Raw genomic sequence first — 23,823 nt, forward strand, 5'->3', positions numbered from 1 at the left:
TATGGAAAAGAGAATATAAAGACAATTAATCCTGAAAATTCTGAAACTTTTTTGTCAAACAGTTGATAATTGTATTTAGTAGATATATGTATTTGTGATCATAAAGAAAATAACAAAATAGCGATATGTTTTTTATTTGTTCCAAATTTCTGGTCCCATAATTTCATTAATTCTAACACACATTCAAAATATATACTATCATACTGCAACTACTTTTTATAACTAATTTATTTTTTACAATTCATTGAAATATCTAATTGGACAGTGTATCTTGTACTTCAAATGTTAATCTCAATATAGCATTATATAAAGCAACCCACAATATTTTTTCCCTCCATAACTTAAAACATGATCCTTCCGTAGAACATGAGTTATCTCCCCTAGTTTTTCATTAAACTGTATATTTCAGTGCAAATAATTGAAGAGTAAATGTTTATGCTAAGCAAACTCCTAAAGTTCTTTCCATTCTGTAAAACCTTCCAATGATATAAGTAACATAAGAGGTTAATGAGGATTTGCATACAACCTTAATCAATGATAAATACTGCACACCCGGTTAAAGATCTGACTTAAAATAGTATCAGTAGAGTAGCTTCAGAGAAGTTGAAGAGAGATTTAACAGCAATTCAAAATTAATAGTGATCCATGTGTTATATAGACAACTAATCTTTTAGAAAAGGGAAACAAATGAAAAAGAGGCAAATGTATTATATGTAAAAGTTAACAATAAAATATCTTACTTTATAAGTATACTTGATACTAATACACTTTTTCAAAGTTCCGGTTTCAAAATGAATTTGAACTACGGTACACATTTTAAAACAAAAAGGTAAAACCTCATTGAACCAGCAAAGAAAATATCCAACAGTTTCATTAATATATGATGAAATAAAATGAACAATAAACATATCTCATAAACATTTACAAGTATAAAAGTAAAAGAATACATAAAAACAGCCAATGAAGGATCGAAACAAAAATCTAATGAAGTTAGCCTAATACAACAACAGACATTTGATAGATAGATAGATCTGACAAAGATGAAATGAATGAATATCCGCAAATTCATGCAAATTACTGATTGTGCATTATTTGGTCCGAGTACACAGTTATCGTCCTTTGATTTTCGTTGTCCACGAATATAGTCCTTAGTGTGGACATGTTACTTGCCAATTTTTGTTATACCCCTTCCAAATTTATTTCTCTATGTTTTATGCCTCATATAGCAAGTTGGGGGTGAAATGACACTGTAAAAAAAATTGGGTCATAAATATTTATGTAAAGTAGTGATAAGGTCCAGCTGAAAAAGGTAAAAAATTAGCACTTCGGAAGCTGTCAAAAGATTTCAAGACCCCCTTAACATAAAATTGTCCATATTTTGAGTTAGAGCTGATGAAGTTTTCTATAATTTTATATATAAATTGTCCCCAAAGTAGTACAACACACTGTAAAAATATTATTGAGAAAGCGCAGGTGGGATTTTTTAAATTTTCATTTATTGTCTAAAAGAAATGCACTACGAAATAACTGTGTACTCGGACCATTTACCCCTAAAATTTGAGCCAGCTTCTCAGCTTTGTTTAAAAGCGTATAAATTCATTAAAGTTATTAACAATATATTACATTCCTCTGGCTGGGTGCCTAAAGTTTAGATATAAATATATTATATTTGTAGCATAATGATAATAATTATAAAATTATTTGTACAGACTTTTTATTCCTATCAATAAAAGACTAAGTATCATGTTTTAAATACAATGTCCTTTATTATGTATTTTATACTGTAATTTTTAATTCTTTTTGTCTGAGAAATAATTAGAATAACACTGAAATGTATATTATGAAAAAGTTATACAATAACATGCATGCTTGATGATGTTTAATAATGATGTTTCATATTAAACATTTAAACATATGTAAACAATTCATTTTGCTATTTAATTTTTAAAAGTCATAATGATATCATTCTGCACATTAAACAAAATGAAGAACACACAAACCACATCTACACTTATTTCACACATGTGTGCCCCTCACTTATACACTTTAACTTACTCTCTCTATCCATGTAATTTTCTATTCTATATCACAATGTTCATCATACCTAAATCTTCCATACCTTCACATCTTTATTGACTAATGTTTTAGGCTAGGATTGAATTCTTCCACACATTATTAAGATGAATACTGTGGATGTGAATACAAGTGCATATTAAAGAAAATGTTGTCATGGCTAACAGAAGCCCTCTAAATTGATCTTAGTCTTGACATGCAAAACATGTACATGTATGTTTTAGATGAGATAATCTATGGATTTTTTTATTTAAGGGATTAACACTAGCTATATATAGGGAGATATATATTATATTTAAACAAAGTAATTTCCAGGTCAACAACATTAAACACATTATTTCAGTTCATTAAACTCTAAACTTAAGTAGGAAGTATTGATTCAGTGATTTAAAACAATTGGAGGGTTTGTAGTTTGTTGAAAATGTATCGATAATTGTCCATTTCAAACAAGATGAATGTCAAACAAAAGACAAAGATGCCACAAAGTGGTTAAATTTCTAGTCTCTGATGAGTTAATAAAAGTTTCAGCTTTTAATTTCAAATAAAACAGATTCCTAAGATTTTTATACATGAAAAAAGTGAGACCACAGCTGTTAAAAAATGGGAAATTACATGGAAATATTTTTCTTCACAGGAAATATCATTTTAACAAAAACTGCCATATCTCAAAAATGTCAGTCCATGTAAGAGGGGGAGGACAGGGGGTACCCTTCTCCCTTCTCCCACCCCTCTTCTCCTTTCTCCTACCCCTGTTCTCCTTTCTCCCATTAGAATAAAACATCACCTTTTGAGATATTTTTTCTTGAAATATTAGATCATTTTTTAAAAGGAGAGATATTTTATTTTTTCTCCTTTCTCCCAGCCTTCCTCTCCTTTCTCCTACCCCTTTCTCCTTTCTCCCACCCCCTTTCTCCCTGTCTTCCTTACCCCTGTCCTCCCCCTCATGTAATAACAGTATCTGTATCCTATATATTCATGTATCATATGTTCTTAATTCATATACCGTACAGAAAAATGCTCATTAAAAATCAATAATTATAAGACATTGACTAAATAAGAAGTTGTTCTGTTCAGCAGTACCAAGCTTCTGACCAAGTATATAGACTTTCTCTTCGGTATTGCAAGAGAAATGTGTGATGAAAAGATTTGTTGGACGGACTGACGAACAGACAGATTGACAAGGTGAATTTAATATAGCACACTTCTATAGTGTGGATACAATAATTTATAACGCATCAAGTTTCTTGGATGAAATAGACAATTAATGCTATGAAAACAACGCCCACATTGCTATGACTACATTTATAAATAACAAACATGTTCCATATAGGATTATCACAGTATAAATAAGTCCTCTTGTTTCTCTGTCTGATATAGTAGACCTTAGAGCTATCTCTATAAACCCATGGCATATCCACTGTCCATCTAAAGCATAACAGGGTACAACATTCAGTATTATTAATGCTCCTGAGAGAGATATTAAATATCTGGTACTGAGTTAAGGATCATACAGGACACACTGTTTATTCTAAATACCATTTCTTACAACAATTCATTATAGGTCATATAGTGTGAGCTTCTGCTTACTAATTTCTATCATTACTCTGACTTTTGAGAGAAAGGAAATACATATACAAATCAATGTAGAAACATTAACCAGGAATTAAGTAAGGATACCGTTTAACTTGGGTAATAATATCAAATTAGGCACTAAATATAAAGGTGCAATGGTGTGTAGTTCTTGGGGGAAATGCAACAGCAATTTGTTAAGCAAATATTTTTCATAGAGAATTGGGTATCTAGATGATTTTAAGATGCTGAAAAAAATAGGATGAAATGTTTCCTACATCAATTAACATTAAAAAACAGATGTAAACAGTGGGCTATAGTTGTTAGCATCCTTGTCCTGTTCTCTCTGGTGGATAGTTTTCTCATTGGCAAAAATAAAATTCGTTTTAGTAAACACAGTTAAAGGGAGATAAACAAGTTACTTTTTTAACACATTCGGCTGTCATTTTAATAAAAACAAGCCTCTTCCTCCTCTGCTGTTGTTGGGAATGCTCATGATGTCATCATTAACTGGTTACTGATCCCAGTTTAGAAATATAGCTGGGGCAAATCTGTGGCTATTGCATATGCATATTTTTTTGTAAAAAATATGTTATGAATTTATATATTTAACATATATAACATGTATAACATATATAACATGTATAACACTCATATTTATTTTTCATTTATTGTTATGTCATAAATCTGGATGTTGTTTCTGTTGTTAAAATAATTTCCAAATGTTGTTGTATCTGCCTTTTATAGTTGACTATACCATATTGATTTTTCCATATTGGTTTTGATCATTGTTGAAGGCTAGAGGGAAACCTATAAGTAATCATATCCATATCATTTTGACTCTGGGGATAATGGTTTCATTGAATAAAATGTTACCACATCTTATTGTATAATAATCACTGCTTACTCAAAAACTATCATTTTCATCATTATCTCAATAACATTTGTAGTGTACAGTTCTGATTTATGATGATCTATGTATAAAACAAATACAATGTATTGCAAACATTCAAAATCGGTATACTTATCCTGACCGTGAAAACAAAATTGTAATCAGTAGAAAGGATACTTGCTGAAAGTTTCTACAACATATGGTAGATTCAATGGAATAGCAAAACTTTTTGGTACATAATTACTCAGTACAACTGTCAAAGAAAAAAAATAGTACAATTATAATTAGAACTAAAAGAGTATTCATCAATATGTAAACCAGATGCTCCGCAGGGCGTAGCTTTATACGACCGCAGAGGTTGAACCCTGAACGGTTGGGGCAAGTATGGACACAACATTCAAGCTGGATTCAGCTCTAAATTTGGATTGTGATTAAATAGTTGACACAGCATAGGTTTCTGACACAGAATGAATGTGTTCTAATGAACTTAAAATTTTTGTTTTCTCTTAGAGCAATTCACTATGATGTTGAATATTAATCCTCTCAAAAAAATGTTTGAAGAAATTTTCTTTTTTATTTATGAAATTTCAAATGAGAAAAATTGATCCCAATTTTTTTAATCACATCCCCCTTTCCCTTATTCCAAAACTAATCTCAATTAAAATTTCTAATGGAGTTTGCAACAATAACTACTCATTTAAATACATCATAAAATATTAAGATGTAAAAAAACTGCTTGTTATCAGTGAATGGTAAAGATTATTTTAATTTATCAGTTGGTAGTAAAAAGTGAATATACATTGTATATTGTATATAACAAAGATTTAAGTTGATTCTGGACAAAGAAAGATAACTCCAATTAAAAAAAAATATTGCTATTGCACAATATTTTGCAATTAGATATTTCTTGCTTACTATTCTGGACAAAGAAAGATAACTCTAATTAAAAAAAAATTTGCTATTTCACAATATTGTGCAATTAGAGATTTCTTGCCATTGCGCAATACTGTGCAATTGAAAAGACTTGCTATTGCACAATACTTAATATAATAATTTTAGATCCTGATTTGGACCAACTTGAAAACTGGGCCCATAATAAAAAATCTAAGTACATTTTTGGATTCAGCATATCAAAGAACCCCAAGATTTCAATTTTTGTTGAAATCAGACTAAGTTTAATTTTGGACCCTTTGGACTTTAGTGTAGACCAATTTGAAAACAGGACCAAAAATGAAGAATCTACATACACAGTTAGATTTGGTATATCAAAGAACCCCATTTATTAAATTTTTGATGAAATCAAACAAAGTTTAATTTTGGACCCCGATTTGGACCAACTTGAAAACTGGGCCAATAATCAAGAATCTAAGTACATTATTAAATTCAGCATATCAAAGACAGACTTGGGGTAATTGTAATTGTAATCGTTAATCAGCTGTAATTGATTACAATTTTTCAAGTAATCAGTGTAATCATTAATCAGCCAAAAATCTGATTACATGTAATTTAATTTAATCAATTACTTTTCAAAATACCATGTAATCATGATTACTTTTTGATTACTTCTGATTACAATGAAAAATATCTAATATTGTGTTTTTGGTCATTAAATGAACCTTTGTTCATATTTGATAAATTTTTAACATACTAAAATGGTTTGGTTACTTTAAGCTTGTCTACTTCAGTAAAAAATAAACTGTTACAGTATTGAAAAGTCATCATTAGCCTAAGCAGAGACATATAATACAATTATATACCTTTTATCTTGGTAAAAGATATTGTACATACATGTATATTCATCGTTTTATAATGATCTTCATATTAATCTAAACTTCCATAAACTGCAACTTGGAATACACATAAATTATGAAAGAGGTCAGAAGACAAACAAAAAAACTCTTGATTATGATATATCTTTATTAAATTTAATTCAAAATAATTTAGAGAACATTGGTGATAAAGTGTAATGTATATATATGTAGTGAAATTTGGTGTTTATTTAAATAGATGACGTTTAATTTGAAGTTAACATTTTTTATTATTGAACCAAATAAAATACGTTCTCAAAAATGCTATAGTTATATTAAAAGTTTATTCATCCACATCATTCAAAATGTTTTGTTTTTAAATTCATTGTAATCAGATGTAATCATGATTACTTTGCCAATGTAATCATTAATTTAATCAGATACTTTCAGAAATGATGTAATCATTAATTTAATTTAATCGTACAAATGACAAAGTAATTGTAATTTAATCAATTACATTGAAAGTAATCAGACCCATCTCTGATCAAAGAACCTAACTGATTCATTTTTTGTCAAAATCAAACTAAGTTTAATTTTGGACCCTTTGGACCTTAATGTAGACCAATTTGAAAACGGGACCAAAAGTTAAGAATCTACATACACAGTCATGACAGTTAGATTCGGCATATCAAAGAACCCCAATTATTCAATTTTGATGAAATCAAACAAAGTTTAATTTTGGACCCTTTGGGCCCCTTATTCTGTTGGGACCAAAACTCCCAAAATCAATAACAACCTTCCTTTTAAGGTCATAAACCTTGTGTTTAAATTTCATAGATTTCTATTGACTTATACTAACGTTATGGTGCGAAAACCAAGAAAAATGCTTATTTGGGTCCCTTTTTGGCCCCTAATTCCTAAACTGTTGGGACCTTAACTCCCAAAATCAATACCAACCTTCCTTTTGTAGTCATTAACATTGTGTTTAAATTTCATTGATTTCTATTTACTTAAACTAAAGTTATTGTGCGAAAACCAAGAATAATGCTTATTTGGGCCCTTTTTTGGCCCCTAATTCCTAAACTGTTGAAACCTAAACTCCCAAAATCAATCCCAACCGTTCTTTTGTGGTCATAAACCTTGTGTCAAAATTTCATAGATTTCTATTAACTTAAACTAAAGTTATAGTGCGAAAACCAAGAAAATGCTTATTTGGGCCCTTTTTGGCCCCTAATTCCTAAAATGTTGGGACCAAAACTCCCAAAATCAATACCAACCTTCCTTTTGTGGTCATAAACCTTGTGTTAAAATTTCATAGATTTCCATTCACTTTTACTAAAGTTAGAGTGCGAAAACTAAAAGTATTCGGACGCCGGACGACGACGACGACGCCGACGCCGACGCCGACGCCGACGCCGACGCCAACGTGATAGCAATATACGACGAAAAATTTTTCAAATTTTGCGGTCGTATAAAAATCTAAGTACATTTTTGGATTCAGCATATCAAAGAACCCCAAGATTTCAATTTTTGTTGAAATCAGACTAAGTTTAATTTTGGACCCTTTGGACTTTAGTGTAGACCAATTTGAAAACAGGACCAAAAATGAAGAATCTACATACACAGTTAGATTTGGTATATCAAAGAACCCCATTTATTCAATTTTTGATGAAATCAAACAAAGTTTAATTTTGGACCCCGATTTGGACCAACTTGAAAACTGGGCCAATAATCAAGAATCTAAGTACATTTTTAGATTCAGCATATCAAAGAACCTAACTGATTCATTTTTTGTCAAAATCAAACTAAGTTTAATTTTGGACCCTTTGGACCTTAATGTAGACCAATTTGAAAACGGGACCAAAAGTTAAGAATCTACATACACAGTCATGGCAGTTAGATTCGGCATATCAAAGAACCCCAATTATTCAATTTTGATGAAATCAAACAAAGTTTAATTTTGGACCCTTTGGGCCCCTTATTCTGTTTGGACCAAAACTCCCAAAATCAATACCAACCTTCCTTTTATGGTCATAAACCTTGTGTTTAAATTTCATAGATTTCTATTCACTTATACTAACGTTATGGTGCGAAAACCAAGAAAAATGCTTATTTGGGTCCCTTTTTGGCCCCTAATTCCTAAACTGTTGGGACCTAAACTCCCAAAATCAATACCAACCTTCCTTTTGTAGTCATTAACATTGTGTTTAAATTTCATTGATTTCTATTTACTTAAACTAAAGTTATTGTGCGAAAACCAAGAATAATGCTTATTTGGGCCCTTTTTTGGCCCCTAATTCCTAAACTGTTGAAACCTAAACTCCCAAAATCAATCCCAACCGTTCTTTTGTGGTCATAAACCTTGTGTCAAAATTTCATAGATTTCTATTAACTTAAACTAAAGTTATAGTGCGAAAACCAAGAAAATGCTTATTTGGGCCCTTTTTGGCCCCTAATTCCTAATATGTTGGGACCAAAACTCCCAAAATCAATACCAACCTTCCTTTTGTGGTCATAAACCTTGTGTTAAAATTTCATAGATTTCCATTCACTTTTACTAAAGTTAGAGTGCGAAAACTAAAAGTATTCGGACGCCGGACGCCGCCGACGACGACGCCGCCGACGACGACGCAGACGTGATAGCAATATACGACGAAAAATTTTTCAAATTTTGCGGTCGTATAAAAAGAATATGCTTTTTCTATTTAAATTTCATTAGAATGGCCTATATTTAAGAGTTTCACCACTTTTAAATAGAACTTTATATCTTGATCGTATTTTAAAAAAAAATTTGACTTTTTCAATATTTAGTCCCTTTAGAGATTTTGACCAATAATTTAAGGTGTGATGCATATTCTTTCCCTTCTAGTTCCCTTAATATCACTACCAGCATTTTAATTTGTTCAGAGCATTGCCCTTAACATGCTTAAGGTAATACATCTTTCTGTTTGTTTTATTGTAGCCCTGAACTTGATTCTTTTGATTTGTCTCCCTTGTTTTCATTTAAGTCACAATTTTTGATTCCCTACTAATAATTCAGTATCTTCAACTTGTTACCTTTAGTTTTTATTCAGCAGCACTCTAGTCCTCTCTTGGTACAGTAGCCTTATTTATAAGGATCAAACTTCAAGGGAAAACTTCTGATAAACCATTAAACGACAAAGAAAGTACTGATTTTGTAACTCAATTGAACTGGACTCATTACAATGTTAAAGAGTTTACAGAAAATGGAAAGATAACTTTCAATCTACTGGAATGTTTACATTTATATCACAAGTTAGTATTTTTTATTTAAATCTATCAATATTTAAATTAAACATTCCTGACTTACCAGAGTAATGCAGGTCAAGTGGATGACCCAGAAACAGCAATGGTGGTTTACGTCCATGGTAAACTTGAAGTAATTTGGTTTCATTATCTAAGGCAGGATATACACAAACATCACCCTTTGGTATATAACAATCACTTTGTAATTTACACATGGGTCTCTCAGTTATAGCTCTTGCTGGCAAACAAGCAAATTTCTGAAAATAACAATTTATTCTCTTAAAGGTATCATCATTAAGTAAAAGAAACAATATTCCACTTTGCACAACCAAATCTGCCACATACCTTTTAGAGAAAACAAATCTGTGAATCTGGAAACTATTTTGTAAGGTCTTTGTATGTGTATGTAAGGTAATGTTATGACACAAATATATGTATAAAAATGAACCCAAAGTTATTCTTTTCCCCTGGTTTTAGGAAATCAACAGATCTATATCTTATCACCTTGACATTGTAAAATTTAAGTTATTTAAAAAAAAAAGTTTTATAACATTTAAAAAACAGATTTAATGGCTTGTTTCCATATCAATCATTTCCATGTCTTTTGACCAAACATGAGATTTTTATAACCCTACAACTTCTAGTTTAACAATAGGCATATAAAAATGCCTTAAAATAAATGACTAACTTTGATCATTGGGAGCAGTCTTTGTATGATAATTGAAACACAGGTGTGTAAATGACTAACTTACATCATGGGGAGCAGTCTTTGTATGATAATTGAAACACAGGTGTGTAAATGACTAACTTACATCATGGGGAGCAGTCTTTGTATGATAATTGAAACACAGGTGTGTAAATGACTAACTTACATCATGGGGAGCAGTCTTTGTATGATAATTGAAACACAGGTGTGTACTACTACTCCTATTACAACAGTCGATAGATTTTTCTGTTCGAGTCCAGTCTGGAGGGAAAAAAACAACATTTAAATTAGCAGAAAAGTTAATACACAAATAAGTCTGATCAGCTATTTTATTACAGATTTCTAAGTTTCCTTGATAAAAGGTATATTCATATATCTGTGACAAAGTACAGATATAATTACAAGCATAACTGGTTCTATACAGAGACATTCAGGATTCTCCTAAATCATCAATCCATAAGAAAAAAGCTATAAATACTAATAAAAACAACAAATGCTGAAAGTCACCTTGTAATAAACTTATAAATATTTGTTTTTTTGGTATGAGAAACAGAACATATTGCACTTTACTAATTCGTCGAGGGTTTCGTGGGTACCGGTGAACCACAAATTCAAATGTTCATGGAATAACATATTTTAAATAGGCTTTGTATACAGAGAATTGCGAAACCACGTTTTCAGCAATCCACGACAATTGATACCCACGAAAAAAAATGAATCCACAGTATATATTCACAACAACAATATAGGTGATTATTTCAACCTAAATGTAGATATATTTACTTTTAGGGGATGCATCCAAATCTTTAATTAAATTCAAAGCCATACAATGTCCCATAGTTGGTTCTTTCATACTGACAGAAATGCATGTACTCCAGTCATCAAGACTAGTGACACGACAATCACTTAAACTGGTTATTGCTTCTCCAACTGCAAGACCTCTTGGTCCAGATACTGCTGAGTTCTACAATAAAAAAAAAATTAAAATAATTAGAGAATTATCAAAACTTGCTGCCTCTCTTTTCCAAACATGTGACACAACACCAATACTTAATATAATAAAAATATCAGTCCATAGGACACTTATGCCCGCTTGTTCAGTGAGATTGGTGTAAAAACCTTTAATAAGCTGTATTTAGAACATAATGAACAAGATTCAAGTTAATGTGACACAACGTGATGGTTAACTACCTTGACCAAAACTTTAATCTATATTTCTATGTTCATTGAACAATAAAATCAGTGCAAACTCCCTCATGTCTGTTTGGGTTGATCGTCCAATTTGTTAATATAATGGAACTAAAACATGTATAAACAATTGTTACAAAAGCGGGTAGTTTAACTAGCTATATTAGACCCGCTGTAACTTATTTCCTTCAGCAAATTCCTATTACAAGTCAGGAACATCCAAGTGGTTGTCTATTTGTTCTCTTGATTGATATAATTGAAGGTTTGAATTTGTTTAAGAAAGCATAAAATATATAAAGTGTTGTTTTTATTTATGATGGACTTCCCCTTTTTAAATTTTTCTTGTAGTTCGTTAATACTTTTTTTTGATATATGATTTAAAAAGTTCACAGCATAATGTACATGTGTACCAAGTTTCAATGTGACCCCAACTTGATAGTAATCTATCCTGACAATACTATACATCTGTGTCATGATTTATAATATATGGCGACAGCAGTACAGTTAGGGTCAGTAAACATACTTAACTTGTGCAATACTATAATAACCAGATGCTCCGCAGGGCACAGCTTTATCGACCGCAGAGGTTGAACCCTGAACAGTTCGGGCAAGTATGGACACAACATTCAAGCTGGATTCAGCTCTAAATTTGGATTGTGATTAAATAGTTGACACAGCAAAGGTTTCGGACACAGTTGGTAGTAAAAGTGAATATACATTGTATATTGTATAAAACAATGATTTAAGTTGATTCAACTACTATTCTGGACAAAGAAAGATAACTCCAATCTATTGAAAACTCTTGCTATTGCACAATATTGTGCAATTAGATATTTCTTGCTATTGCGCAATACTGTGCAATTGAAAATATTTGCTATTGCACAATACTGTGCAATTGAAGATTTCATGCTATTGCGCAATACTGTGCAATTGAAAATTTCTTGCTATTGCACAATACTGTGCAATTGAAGATTTCTTGCTATTGCTGAATACTGTGCATGTGCATGTTTAGATTCAGCATATCAAAAAAGCCCAAGAATTCAATTTTTGTTAAAATCAAACTTAGTTTAATTTTGGACCCTTAGGACTTTAATGTAGACCAATTTGAAAACGGGACTAAAAAGTAAGAATCTACATACACAGTTAGATTTGGCATATCAAAGAACGCCAATTATTCAATTTTTGATGAAATCAAACAAAATTTAATTTTGGACCCTGATTTGGACCAACTTGAAAACAAGGCCAATAATAAAAAAATCTAAGTACATTTTTAGATTCGGCATATCAAAGAACCCCAAGGATTCAATTTTTGTTAAAATCAAACTAAGTTTAATTTTGGACCCTTTGGACCTTAATGTAGACCAATTTGAAAATGGGACCAAAAAATAAGTATCTACATACACAGTTAGATTCGGCATATCAAAGAACCCCAATTATTCAATTTTTGATGAAATCAAACAAAGTTCAATTTTGGACCCTTTGGGCGCCTTATTCCTAAACTGTTGGGACCAAAACTCCAAAAATCAAACCCAATCTTCCGTTAGTGGTCATAAACCTTGTGTTTAAATTTCATAGATTTCTATTTACTTATACTAAAGTTATGGTGCGAAAACCAAGAATAATGCTTACTTGGGCCCCTTTTTGGCCCCTAATTCCTAAACTGTTCAGACATTAACTCATAAAATCAATCCCAACCTTCCTTTTGTGGTCATAAACCTTGTGTTTAAATTTCATTGATTTCTATTTACTTATACTAAAGTTATAGTGCGAAAAACCAAGAATAATGCTTATTTGGGTCCTTTTTTGGCCCCTAATTCCTATACTGTTTGAACGAAAACTCCCAAAATCAATCCCAACCTTCCTTTTGTGGTCATAAACCTTGTGTCAAAATTTCATAGATTTCTATTTACTTATACTAAAGTTATAGTGCGAAAACCAAGAAAATGTTTATTTAGGCCCTTTTTGGCCCCTTATTCCTAAAATGTTGGGACCAAAACTTCCAAAATCAATCCCAACCTTCCTTTTGTGGTCATAAACCTTGTGTTAAAATTTCATAGATTTCTATTCACTTTTACTAAAGTTAGAGTGCGAAAACTAAAAGTATTCGGACGACGACGCCAACGTCATACCAATATACGACCAAAAAGTTTTCAATTTTTGCGGTCGTATAAAAATACTATAATAAAAATACTATAATAAGAATACTACCGTATACCTCTGTGACCTGAGTTATAACGACAGACTCTCCAGTACCGTAGAATGGAGCCAGTAGTAAAGGTAGTATCAACAGCACACATAATGCTAATACAACAATTACAAAATTATGCCACACTCCAGCACAGTAAATTCTCAACTGACGTAGTGGGGAGACTGCTTGTAAGTGCTCTGTTGATAAATCCACATACGCTCCTGGGTATAAAATAAATATAAACAAACCAAAACCATTTACTCGTACTTGTTCCCTGAAAAAAAGGATATAAAATATAATTTATGATACCATAGTAAACATGATCATCATTAGAAAGCTAGATGGTTCATTTAGAAATACTGTTTTTGTTTCCTCCTATTTTGTTTTTTAATGTAGAAAACGAGATGGACTGTGAGCTCCACATATATCAAGAAGTTCTATTTTTTTTTACAAAAGCCGTAGTCAAACATAAAAGGAAGAGAAACATATCACATAATAATGAATAACCAGAAGAATGTTTAATTCATAGAGAAGCTTTGAATTGTAATTGTTGAAAACGTGATCTAAATTTCATATATAACATAACATAACATTTTAAAAATACATGAGTTTTTATATTAAAACAGTAGATCTTGAGAAGAATAGAAAAGAAATATGTTAACAGGTAGACGGACAAAGGAATGGTGAAGCAGAGGTGAACCTGTATAACCCACCTCCCTTGGTTCCAAACTTTGAAGATATCTAAATAAAATAGTTAGTATTCACTTCAAACCTGTTAATCTTACATGTCAGCAAAGACTCTGCTTGCACATTTTTATGTCACTTACAGAAATTATAAATACTGATAATGCAAATGATTGATGGGTTGCCAAGATACACTGAATAGTTTAATCATGATCAGTATGAAATAGCAATGCAACAAAAATAAGTTTAAAATTTCATTCAAATCCACTAGAATCCTGTAGAAATCTTATTTTATGTAACAGTAATGTTCTTCTCAAAATTCTAATGGTTTTGTTAATAATTTTAGCCATATCTTTTTTTAAAGATTTAACACCAGAAATAATTTGTAATTTTGTTGAAATCTAAACACTTCAAAGGTTTGCATATCCTTGATGTAGATTTTCACTGCTGTATTAATGATGACTTTTGATGAGTGATCTCCCTTTCTTACCTGACAGCAGCAATAGCATGGCCTACTTCATGTAGGATTCCACAAACCAGTAATGTCAACAGATACATGTAGTTGGACATTTATGAGTGATCTCCCTTCCTTACCTGACAGCAGCAATAGCATGGCCTACTTCATGTAAGATTCCACAAACCAGTAATGTCAACAGATAGTAGGAAATTTAATGATGAGTGATCTCCCTTCCTTACCGGACAGCAGCAATAGCATGGCCTACTTCATGTAAGATTCCACAAACCAGTAATGTCAACAGATAGTAGGACATTTAATGATGAGTGATCTCCCTTCCTTACCTGACAGCAGCAATAGCATGGCCTACTTCATGTAAGATTCCACAAACCAGTAATGTCAACAGATAGTAGGACATTTAATGATGAGTGATCTCCCTTTCTTACCTGACAGCAGCAATAGCATGGCCTACTTCATGTAAGATTCCACAAACCAGTAATGTCAACAGATAGTAGGACATTTGAGAGATCGGTAAGTTGATTCCTGGCATCTGAAAACAAAAATAATTCACTGAAATACATTAATGAAATGCAATACTAACCAGGTGCTCCGCAGGGCACAGCTTTATACAACCGCAGTGGTCGAAGCCTTAACAGTAGGGGCAAATTTTGTCACAATATTCAAGCTTGATACTGTCTGAATTTGGATTGTGATCAAATTTTGACATAATATAGGTTTTCGTCACAAAATAAATGTGGTCAAAGATCCAACAAATCTATTGCACAATACTGTGCAATTGAAGATTTCTTCTTGAAACTTTTGAAAACAAGCAGTGTAAGGGAGGTAATCAAGTAATAAAACATATATAACAGTATTCTTTAAATTTTAATTGCATGACCTCCCTTACACTGCTTTTAAATTGTCTAAATTCTAAATTGTCCTTTAACCAGAAAACCCCTTGTTTCCTCCCCCCCTTTTTTTTGCTCCTAATTGCTAAATGATTTGGGCCATAACCCCCAATAACCCCCCCCCCCCCCCCCCATTTTGTAGTATGGAAACTTGTGATATAATTTCAGGAAGATTTATACACTGAAACACAAGTAAAAAACTGAAAGCTACAAAAATGCTTATTTGGGCCCCTTTTTGACCATCACTTATAGGAACCCCCCTCCCCACCTGGAGCAAGAACCCCAAAACTCAATTCCAGCCTTTCCTTTGTAGTAAGAAACCTTGTAGTATAATTTCAGAGAGATCCATACACTTAAACCCAAGTTATTGCCTGTAAACTAGAACAAGAGTGCACACGCTGAAATGTCTCGCCTTCTATACTAATCATTGATATTATGTTGATAGTCCTAAGTACAAACTTAACATTAACCAAGATAACTAAACAAAGACCAATAAACCTTGAAAATGAGGTCAAGGTCAGATGAACCATGCCAGGCAGACATGTACAGCTAACAATGCTTCTATACAACATATATAGTTGACCTATTACTTATAGTTTAAGAAAAATAGACCAAAACACAAAAACTTAACACTGTGCAATGAACCGTGAAAAATGAGGTCACGGTCAAATAAAACCTGCGCGACTGACATAAAGATCATAAAATATTTCCATACACCAAATATAGATGACCTATGGCATATAGTATTAGATAAAAAGACCAAAACTCAAAAACTTAACTTTGACCACTGAACCATCAAAATGAGGTCAAGGTCACATGACATCTGCCCGCTAGATAGGTACACCTTACAATCATTCCATACAACAAATATAGTAGACCTATTGCATATAGTATGAGAAAAACAGACCAAAACACAAAAATTTAACTATAACCACTGAACCATGAAAATGAGGTCAAGGTCAGATGACACCTGCCAGTTGGACATGTACACTTTACAGTCTTTCCATACACCGAATATACTAGCCCTATTGCTTGTAGTATCTGAGATATGGACTTGACCACCAAAACTTATCCTTGTTCACTGATCCATGAAATGTAGTCGAGGTCAAGTGAAAACTGTCTGCCAGACATGAGGACCTTTCAAGGTACGCACATATCAAATATAGTTATCCTATTACTTATAATAAGAGAGAATTCAACATTACAAACAATCTTAACTTTTTTTTCAAGTGGTCACTGAACCATGAAAATGAAGTCAAGGACATTGGACATGTGACTGACGGAAACTTCGTAACATGAGGCATCTATATACAAAGTATGAAGCATCCAGGTCTTCCACCTTCTAAAATATAAAGCTTTTAAGAAGTTAGCTAACACCGCCGCCGCCGCCGGATCACTATCCCTATGTCGAGCTTTCTGCAACAAAAGTTGCAGGCTCGACAAAAATTCTTCTGTTTGGACCTTTTTTTTTGCCCCTTATTCCTAAATGTTCAGGGATATTAACCCAAAACTAAATCAAATCCTTCCCTTCGTTATATTGAACCTTGTGAAACAATATCAGAGAGATCCATACAGTAATACATAAGCAATTGTCCCGAAACTACAAAAATGCTAGTTTTTGGCCCCTTTTTGGCCCTTAATTCCTAGACAGTTTGCCCCATTACCCTCAAAATAAATCATCACCTACTACTTTATGGTATGCACATTGTGGTACAATATCAGAGCAATTGAAATACTTATACACAACTTATTGTCCTGAAACTAGATAAATACTTGTTTTGGGCCCCTTTGGGCCCCTAATTTCTAAACCATTGGGACCATAACCCCCAAAATCGACCCAACCTTCCTTTTGTAGATACAAACATTGTGGTAATATTTTATTGATTTCTATTTACTTATACTTAAGTAATTATCTGGAAACCATCCATCTTCGGACAACGCTGACGACTACGACGGGATACCAATATACGACCAAATTTTTTTTAATTTTTGTGGTTGTATAAAAAGATTTGAACAGAACTTATTCTAGAAAGTCTCAAATCCATTGCAGATAAATTGTATAAAACTATGATATAAGTCTCATAAAGTTCTGTCAAGAATTGAACACACAAGGGCAATAACATTTCAATTTTTCATATATTAAATCAATATTTTCTTTTAAAAACAATTGATCAGCACTTATCTTTAACTCTTCAAGAACATTTATGATATTAACCTGTAATATAAATCAAGAATCAGCCAATAATTGTAGACATGCTGACAATGCAATTCTTCATATAATTTATATTTTAACCAGATGCTCCGCAGGGCGTAGCTTTATACGACCGCAGAGGTTGAACCCTGAACGGTTAGGGCAAGTATGGACACAACATTCAAGCTGGATTCAGCTCTAAATTTGGATTGTGATTAAATAGTTGACACAGCATAGGTTTCTGACACAGAATGAATGTGTTCTAATGAACTTAAAATTTTTGTTTCTCTTAGAGCAATTCACTATGCTGTTGAATATTAATCCTCTCAAAAAAATGTTTGAAGAAATTTTCTTTTTTATTTATGAAATTTCAAATGAGAAAAATTGAACCCAATTTTTTTAATCACATCCCCCTTTCCCTTATTCCAAAACTAATCTCAATTAAATTTTTAATGGAGTTTGCAACAATAACTACTCATTTAAATACATCATAAAATATTAAGATGTAAAAAAACTGCTTGTTATCACTGAATGGTAAAGATTATTTTAATTTATCAGTTGGTAGTAAAAAGTGAATATACATAGTATATTGTATATAACAAAGATTTAAGTTGATTCTGGACAAAGAAAGATAACTCTAATTAAAAAAAATTTGATATTTCACAATATTGTGCAATTAGATATTTCTTGCCATTGCGCAATACTGTGCAATTGAAAAGACTTGCTATTGCACAATACTTAATATAATAATTTTAGATCCTGATTTGGACCAACTTGAAAACTGGGCCCATAATAAAAAATCTAAGTACATTTTTGGATTCAGCATATCAAAGAACTTCAAGATTTCAATTTTTGTTAAAATCAGACTCAGTTTAATTTTGGACCCTTTGGACTTTAGTGTAGACCAATTTGAAAACAGGACCAAAAATGAAGAATCTACATACACAGTTAGATTTGGTATATCAAAGAACCCCATTTATTCAATTTTTGATGAAATCAAACAAAGTTTAATTTTGGACCCCGATTTGGACCAACTTGAAAACTGAGCCAATAATCAAGAATCTAAGTACATTTTTAGATTCAGCATATCAAAGAACCTAACTGATTCATTTTTTGTCAAAATCAAACTAAGTTTAATTTTGGACCCTTTGGACCTTAATGTAGACCAATTTGAAAACGGGACCAAAAGTTAAGAATCTACATACACAGTCATGACAGTTAGATTCAGCATATCAAAGAACCCCAATTATTCAATTTTGATGAAATCAAACAAAAGTTTAATTTTGGACCCTTTGGGCCCCTTATTATGTTGGGACCAAAACTCCCAAAATCAAACCCAACCTTTCTTTTATGGTCATAAACCTTGTGTTTAAATTTCATAGATTTCTATTTACTTATACTAAGGTTATGGTGCGAAAACCAAGAAAAATGCTTATTTGGGTCCCTTTTTGGTCCCTAATTCCTAAACTGTTGGGACCTAAACTCCCAAAATCAATACCAACCTTCCTTTTGTAGTCATTAACATTGTGTTTAAATTTCATTGATTTCTATTTACTTAAACTAATGTTATTGTGCGAAAACCAAGAATAATGCTTATTTGGGCCCTTTTTTGGCCCCTAATTCCTAAGCTGTTGAGACCAAAACTCCCAAAATCAATCCCAACCGTTCTTTTGTGGTCAGAAACCTTGTGTCAAAATTTCATAGATTTCTATTAACTTAAACTAAAGTTATAGTGCGAAAACCAAGAAAATGCTTATTTGGGCCCTTTTTGGCCCCTAATTCCTAAAATGTTGGGACCAAAACTCCCAAAATCAATACCAACCTTCCTTTTGTGGTCATAAACCTTGTGTTAAAATTTCATAGATTTCCATTCACTTTTACTAAAGTTAGAGTGCGAAAACTAAAAGTATTCGGACGCCGGACGACGACGACGACGACGACGACGACGACGACGCCGACGCCAACGTGATAGCAATATACGACGAAAATTTTTTCAAAATTTGCGGTCGTATAAAAATAATTGATCGACACTGATTTTCGAACTTGTCCAAGATATTTTAGATACAAATCTATGATATCTGGCACCTATTGTACACACTAGAGAGCCAACCAGACCTGATGGACAGACACCCGGTGTTTCCATGTCCCAAGCCATGCTTAACATGGGGGACAACAAAATTGATGAGGGGAAATCTATTTCAGGGATTCTGAATTCAGTTGTTTAATGGTGGGAATAGCCAGTTAAATTGTCCTGAATTTTGGATTTGATTATATTGTCATACTGACATGGACACATTATTTTTTCCAGCAATTTCTGATTTGAAATTTATTAAGTGATATTTAATGTTGTAAAATAAAGCAAAAGATAGTGTTCTTTGTTCAGAACTAAAATTATTCTTTTGTTGTACACATGTACATAATGTAAAACATTTTTTTTGTGTTGACCATTAAAGTCCTTTGATTTAAGAATGTATACCTCTGAGGAGCCAAGTTCACCCAACACATTTCTAGAATTAAACTTTTTTTCTTAACCTGTTTTTTGGGGTTTATATGATTGTAAAAAAGTAATAGGAAAAGAAAAAATCATATAGTTGTGCACTTCTTTTTTGCTATGACCCTTTGAAAGAACCCAATTTTGAGGTTTTTCCCATTTTTCATCATTTTAACATTTTTTTGGGCTATTATCGTGAAAAAAATCACATTTTCAAATTAAACTTTTTTTCAAACTTTCAATAAAGATAAAGTGGACCAATCTGAATAAATTTTACTTTAAAAAAAACTTTAGGTAGGTGTTAATATAAGAAAGATTTATCATATTTTAATGGTTTTTCAAATTATCATGCTGTCAATTTTATAAGTTTGTGATGTTTCTCTTACATGTGTTTAAGAACAAAATACATATTATTTCAGCTTCTTTGTTATAAATGATTAAAGAAATACATATCTAAGAAATTTGAAAAGAAAAAGTGATATGGGACGTACATGCTTCTTTTAAAATCATTTCTTGTAGAAGTTGTAACCCTCACCTATTTTGGCTAAAAAGACAGACTTAATTGGTAATAAAATTTGAAAGAATCATTTTTTTCAGAGTTAAGTTTAACATTTTTAAAAGTCATTGTTATTTTCCACATGTATCACTTGTTTTGGAAATAATTCCAAATTAAATTTCATCCAGACTGAAATGTCAGAAGAATACATCCTTAATGAATTTGTGAATTTCAACTGTCAAATATTTTGATAAACTTTATTTTCAACTTACAACAGGTGTCAAAACTTGCTGATCTACTGGTTGCTGTCGGAAAGTGTTAAATACCAATAAAGTCAACAAAAATATAGACATAATCATTGCCAGCAGTCCAAAAACAACTCCACAGTTAAACCACACTCTCAGAAAATGTGGTCTCCATTGTCCCAACTTGACAAATGTCCTGTTGAACAAAGCTGTATACCATCTTAATTGGCAAATAGAAACAGACAATCCAGTCTTGTCTAATCTTTCTATGTATTGACGACCTGACCATTTCTGTGTCTGAAATCAGAAAAGTTTTATCATACAATGCTGTTATATTTCTATATAAATATTAAACTTCTGTGTTAAGATACAGTGTAGATTGTTTTTTACATGGAAAAGCAGCTTTTTTCACAAGAAATCTGATATTTATCTTAAATTCATTTTTTCTCTTCAAGAAATATTATTAGTACATGTATAGTACGACGATTGCATTGAGTGTGCAAATAAAGGTAAGATCTTTGAATATCTTGCGTGTTTGCTGAACCGTGAAGTCATTATAAGGTAAGGTATACTACCCTCCTTTCGAAGTAGTCTAGTCCTACAGACAGATGATTGGTTATCTGTCAGACTAGTCTACTCTTAAGGAGGTCAGTTTACCTAACCTAATAATGACTTCACGGTTCAGCTAGCAAGCAAGCTAACCAAAGGTGTTACATTTACCTACACACTCAATGCAATCAGCTGTAAATACTTATAATAAACTTAAACTGATAAACTTTAACAAATTTAAGCTGTTGTTATTGAATATAAATGAGCATACTACATTGTACTACATAAAAAAAATATAGAAAGATATTCATAAACTGACCAAACAACACATTAAAATCCATTTTAATTATCAGTGTTGTTCAGTCACAAGTTGAATATTTTTTAAATCTAAATTCAGCAATTTTTCCTTTTTGTAACATGTGTAAAGGAGTAAAACTCTTGAACTGTAAAACTTAAGTGAAGCTATACAAATTTAAATTCTATCTGTGTTTTGTGATGATATAGTAATGAGCATTGTGTATAAGTTTCATAACATTTTGTAGAAACCAGTTACAGTTTGAGAACAGAAACGAAAAATTCAGCAATATTTCCATTTGTAAAGGGTTATGTATAACTCTTGAACTGAAAAAATGACACCATTCAATTTCAAACTCTATCTATGTTTTTTTTGGTAATAATCATTGTGTATAAGTTTCATAACATTTGGTTGAGGCCAACTAAAGTTTGAGAACGGAAACCAATTTTGGGACATATGTACGTACAGACGTATTATAATGTAAAAAAGGACAAGGGGTAAACTTAATGACCCCTCCGCTATGGCCGGACCATAAAAAAAAAATCTCTTTTATTTAGATTCAATGTCATCAGCAACATCTTGAATACACCAAGCATTGTATGACATTAGGAGTGAAATTTTAAGAGATGTACTTCATATACAAAATTATCAGCTTTTATTCCACTAGGAAATCACATAATTTTTTTCTGCTCTCCTTGTTAACCTTGTCTCATCTGACAATTACGGAATTTTGGAAACACTCAAATTCCTATCATGAGATTAGAAATTCCTTTTTAATCACTAAATTACTAACTGAAATACCAAATACAACAAGTAATACATGTGATATATGTACAAGGAATTTTAAAGATGTTTACGTACACGCTTGTTGCAATTGTCCTAAGTACTAATGCACAGCGAGAAGTCTGGTGGGACATTTTAAGTGACAATTTTCCAAGGCAGCTTTACTGTGAATTAAGCATGTATGACGACAAAATCCTGTTTCAAAGGTTACTTGGTCGAAAACCACTGACAATTTTTTCAAGCATAGATGAATCGGTTCAATTTCTCAAGCTGTGTCATACACATGTTATTCAGTGTGTAGCAGAATATAGTTGATTTCTTAGTCAGTGTTATCAACTTTGGGCCGGATCAACATGAGGCCAGATCAGTTTGGGGACAGATTGACCAGAAACCCTAGTCCAAATAAAGTCTGGCAAGGCTATTTTAATTTTTTTCTGGGACGCCTTCCTTCGTAAGAAGGCGTCCCAGAAAAAAAAAAAATAGCCTTGCCAGACATCATAATTATTTGGACTACCTGATACCCCTTAACCAATTTTATTCTTATTTGCAGTGAAAAAAATGTGTCTTAGCGAGTATAATTTATTATACCTTCAAAAATGCATCAAGGAGGTAAAGAGATGACCAAAAGCCAAGAACTAATGCAATCCATGTTGTTTGCAACATCTCAGTGTATGGACATGTGCTCCATGAGTCACAAACAAATATAAACAATGCAGATCAATACTATCAGAAGTTTCTTTTCATATTTGCCGGTCACATCATACTGTTTTACAGTTCATAACAAGAACTACGGTAATGAAATTTCTCTTGTATTTCAATTTCCTCATTCTAAAACATGACCCTAAATCATTTCTTTAGCAATGTTTTTGTTAACAGTTCCTACAAATACAGCGTGATCAAATCAACCGCAATGATATCAATATGAAAGTACGTATTCTAATCCGATTGGTTCATTTTTGTAGGAAAACGGAAGTACTTCTAATTTCGTTTTATATAGTAAAGTTACCATTTGTTGATTGTATCACTTTAAACATAAATAGCAGAAACTGCGACTTTATTGATTCGTGATGTAAATAAAATTAATTATATTTTGTAT

At 31.9% G+C, this 23,823-nt stretch overlaps 1 protein-coding gene across 1 annotated transcript; it reads right to left on the reverse strand.

The window, feature by feature from the left end:
- Positions 1-118: 118 nt before the first annotated feature.
- On the reverse strand, positions 119-23,666 carry LOC139492237 (membrane-bound transcription factor site-2 protease-like). Its single transcript, XM_071280424.1, has 9 exons — positions 23,316-23,666; positions 21,128-21,397; positions 15,216-15,319; positions 13,659-13,905; positions 11,039-11,219; positions 10,422-10,516; positions 9,614-9,806; positions 4,712-4,787; positions 119-3,560 (listed from the first exon to the last, which is right to left on the reverse strand). The coding sequence occupies exons 1-9, from the start codon at positions 23,388-23,390 to the stop codon at positions 3,341-3,343; spliced, it is 1,461 nt and encodes a 486-aa protein (XP_071136525.1). The 5' UTR covers positions 23,391-23,666; the 3' UTR covers positions 119-3,340.
- Positions 23,667-23,823: the final 157 nt, after the last annotated feature.

Source organism: Mytilus edulis, chromosome 10 (assembly GCF_963676685.1).
Source record: "Mytilus edulis chromosome 10, xbMytEdul2.2, whole genome shotgun sequence".
Classification (NCBI taxonomy): domain Eukaryota; kingdom Metazoa; phylum Mollusca; class Bivalvia; order Mytilida; family Mytilidae; genus Mytilus; species Mytilus edulis.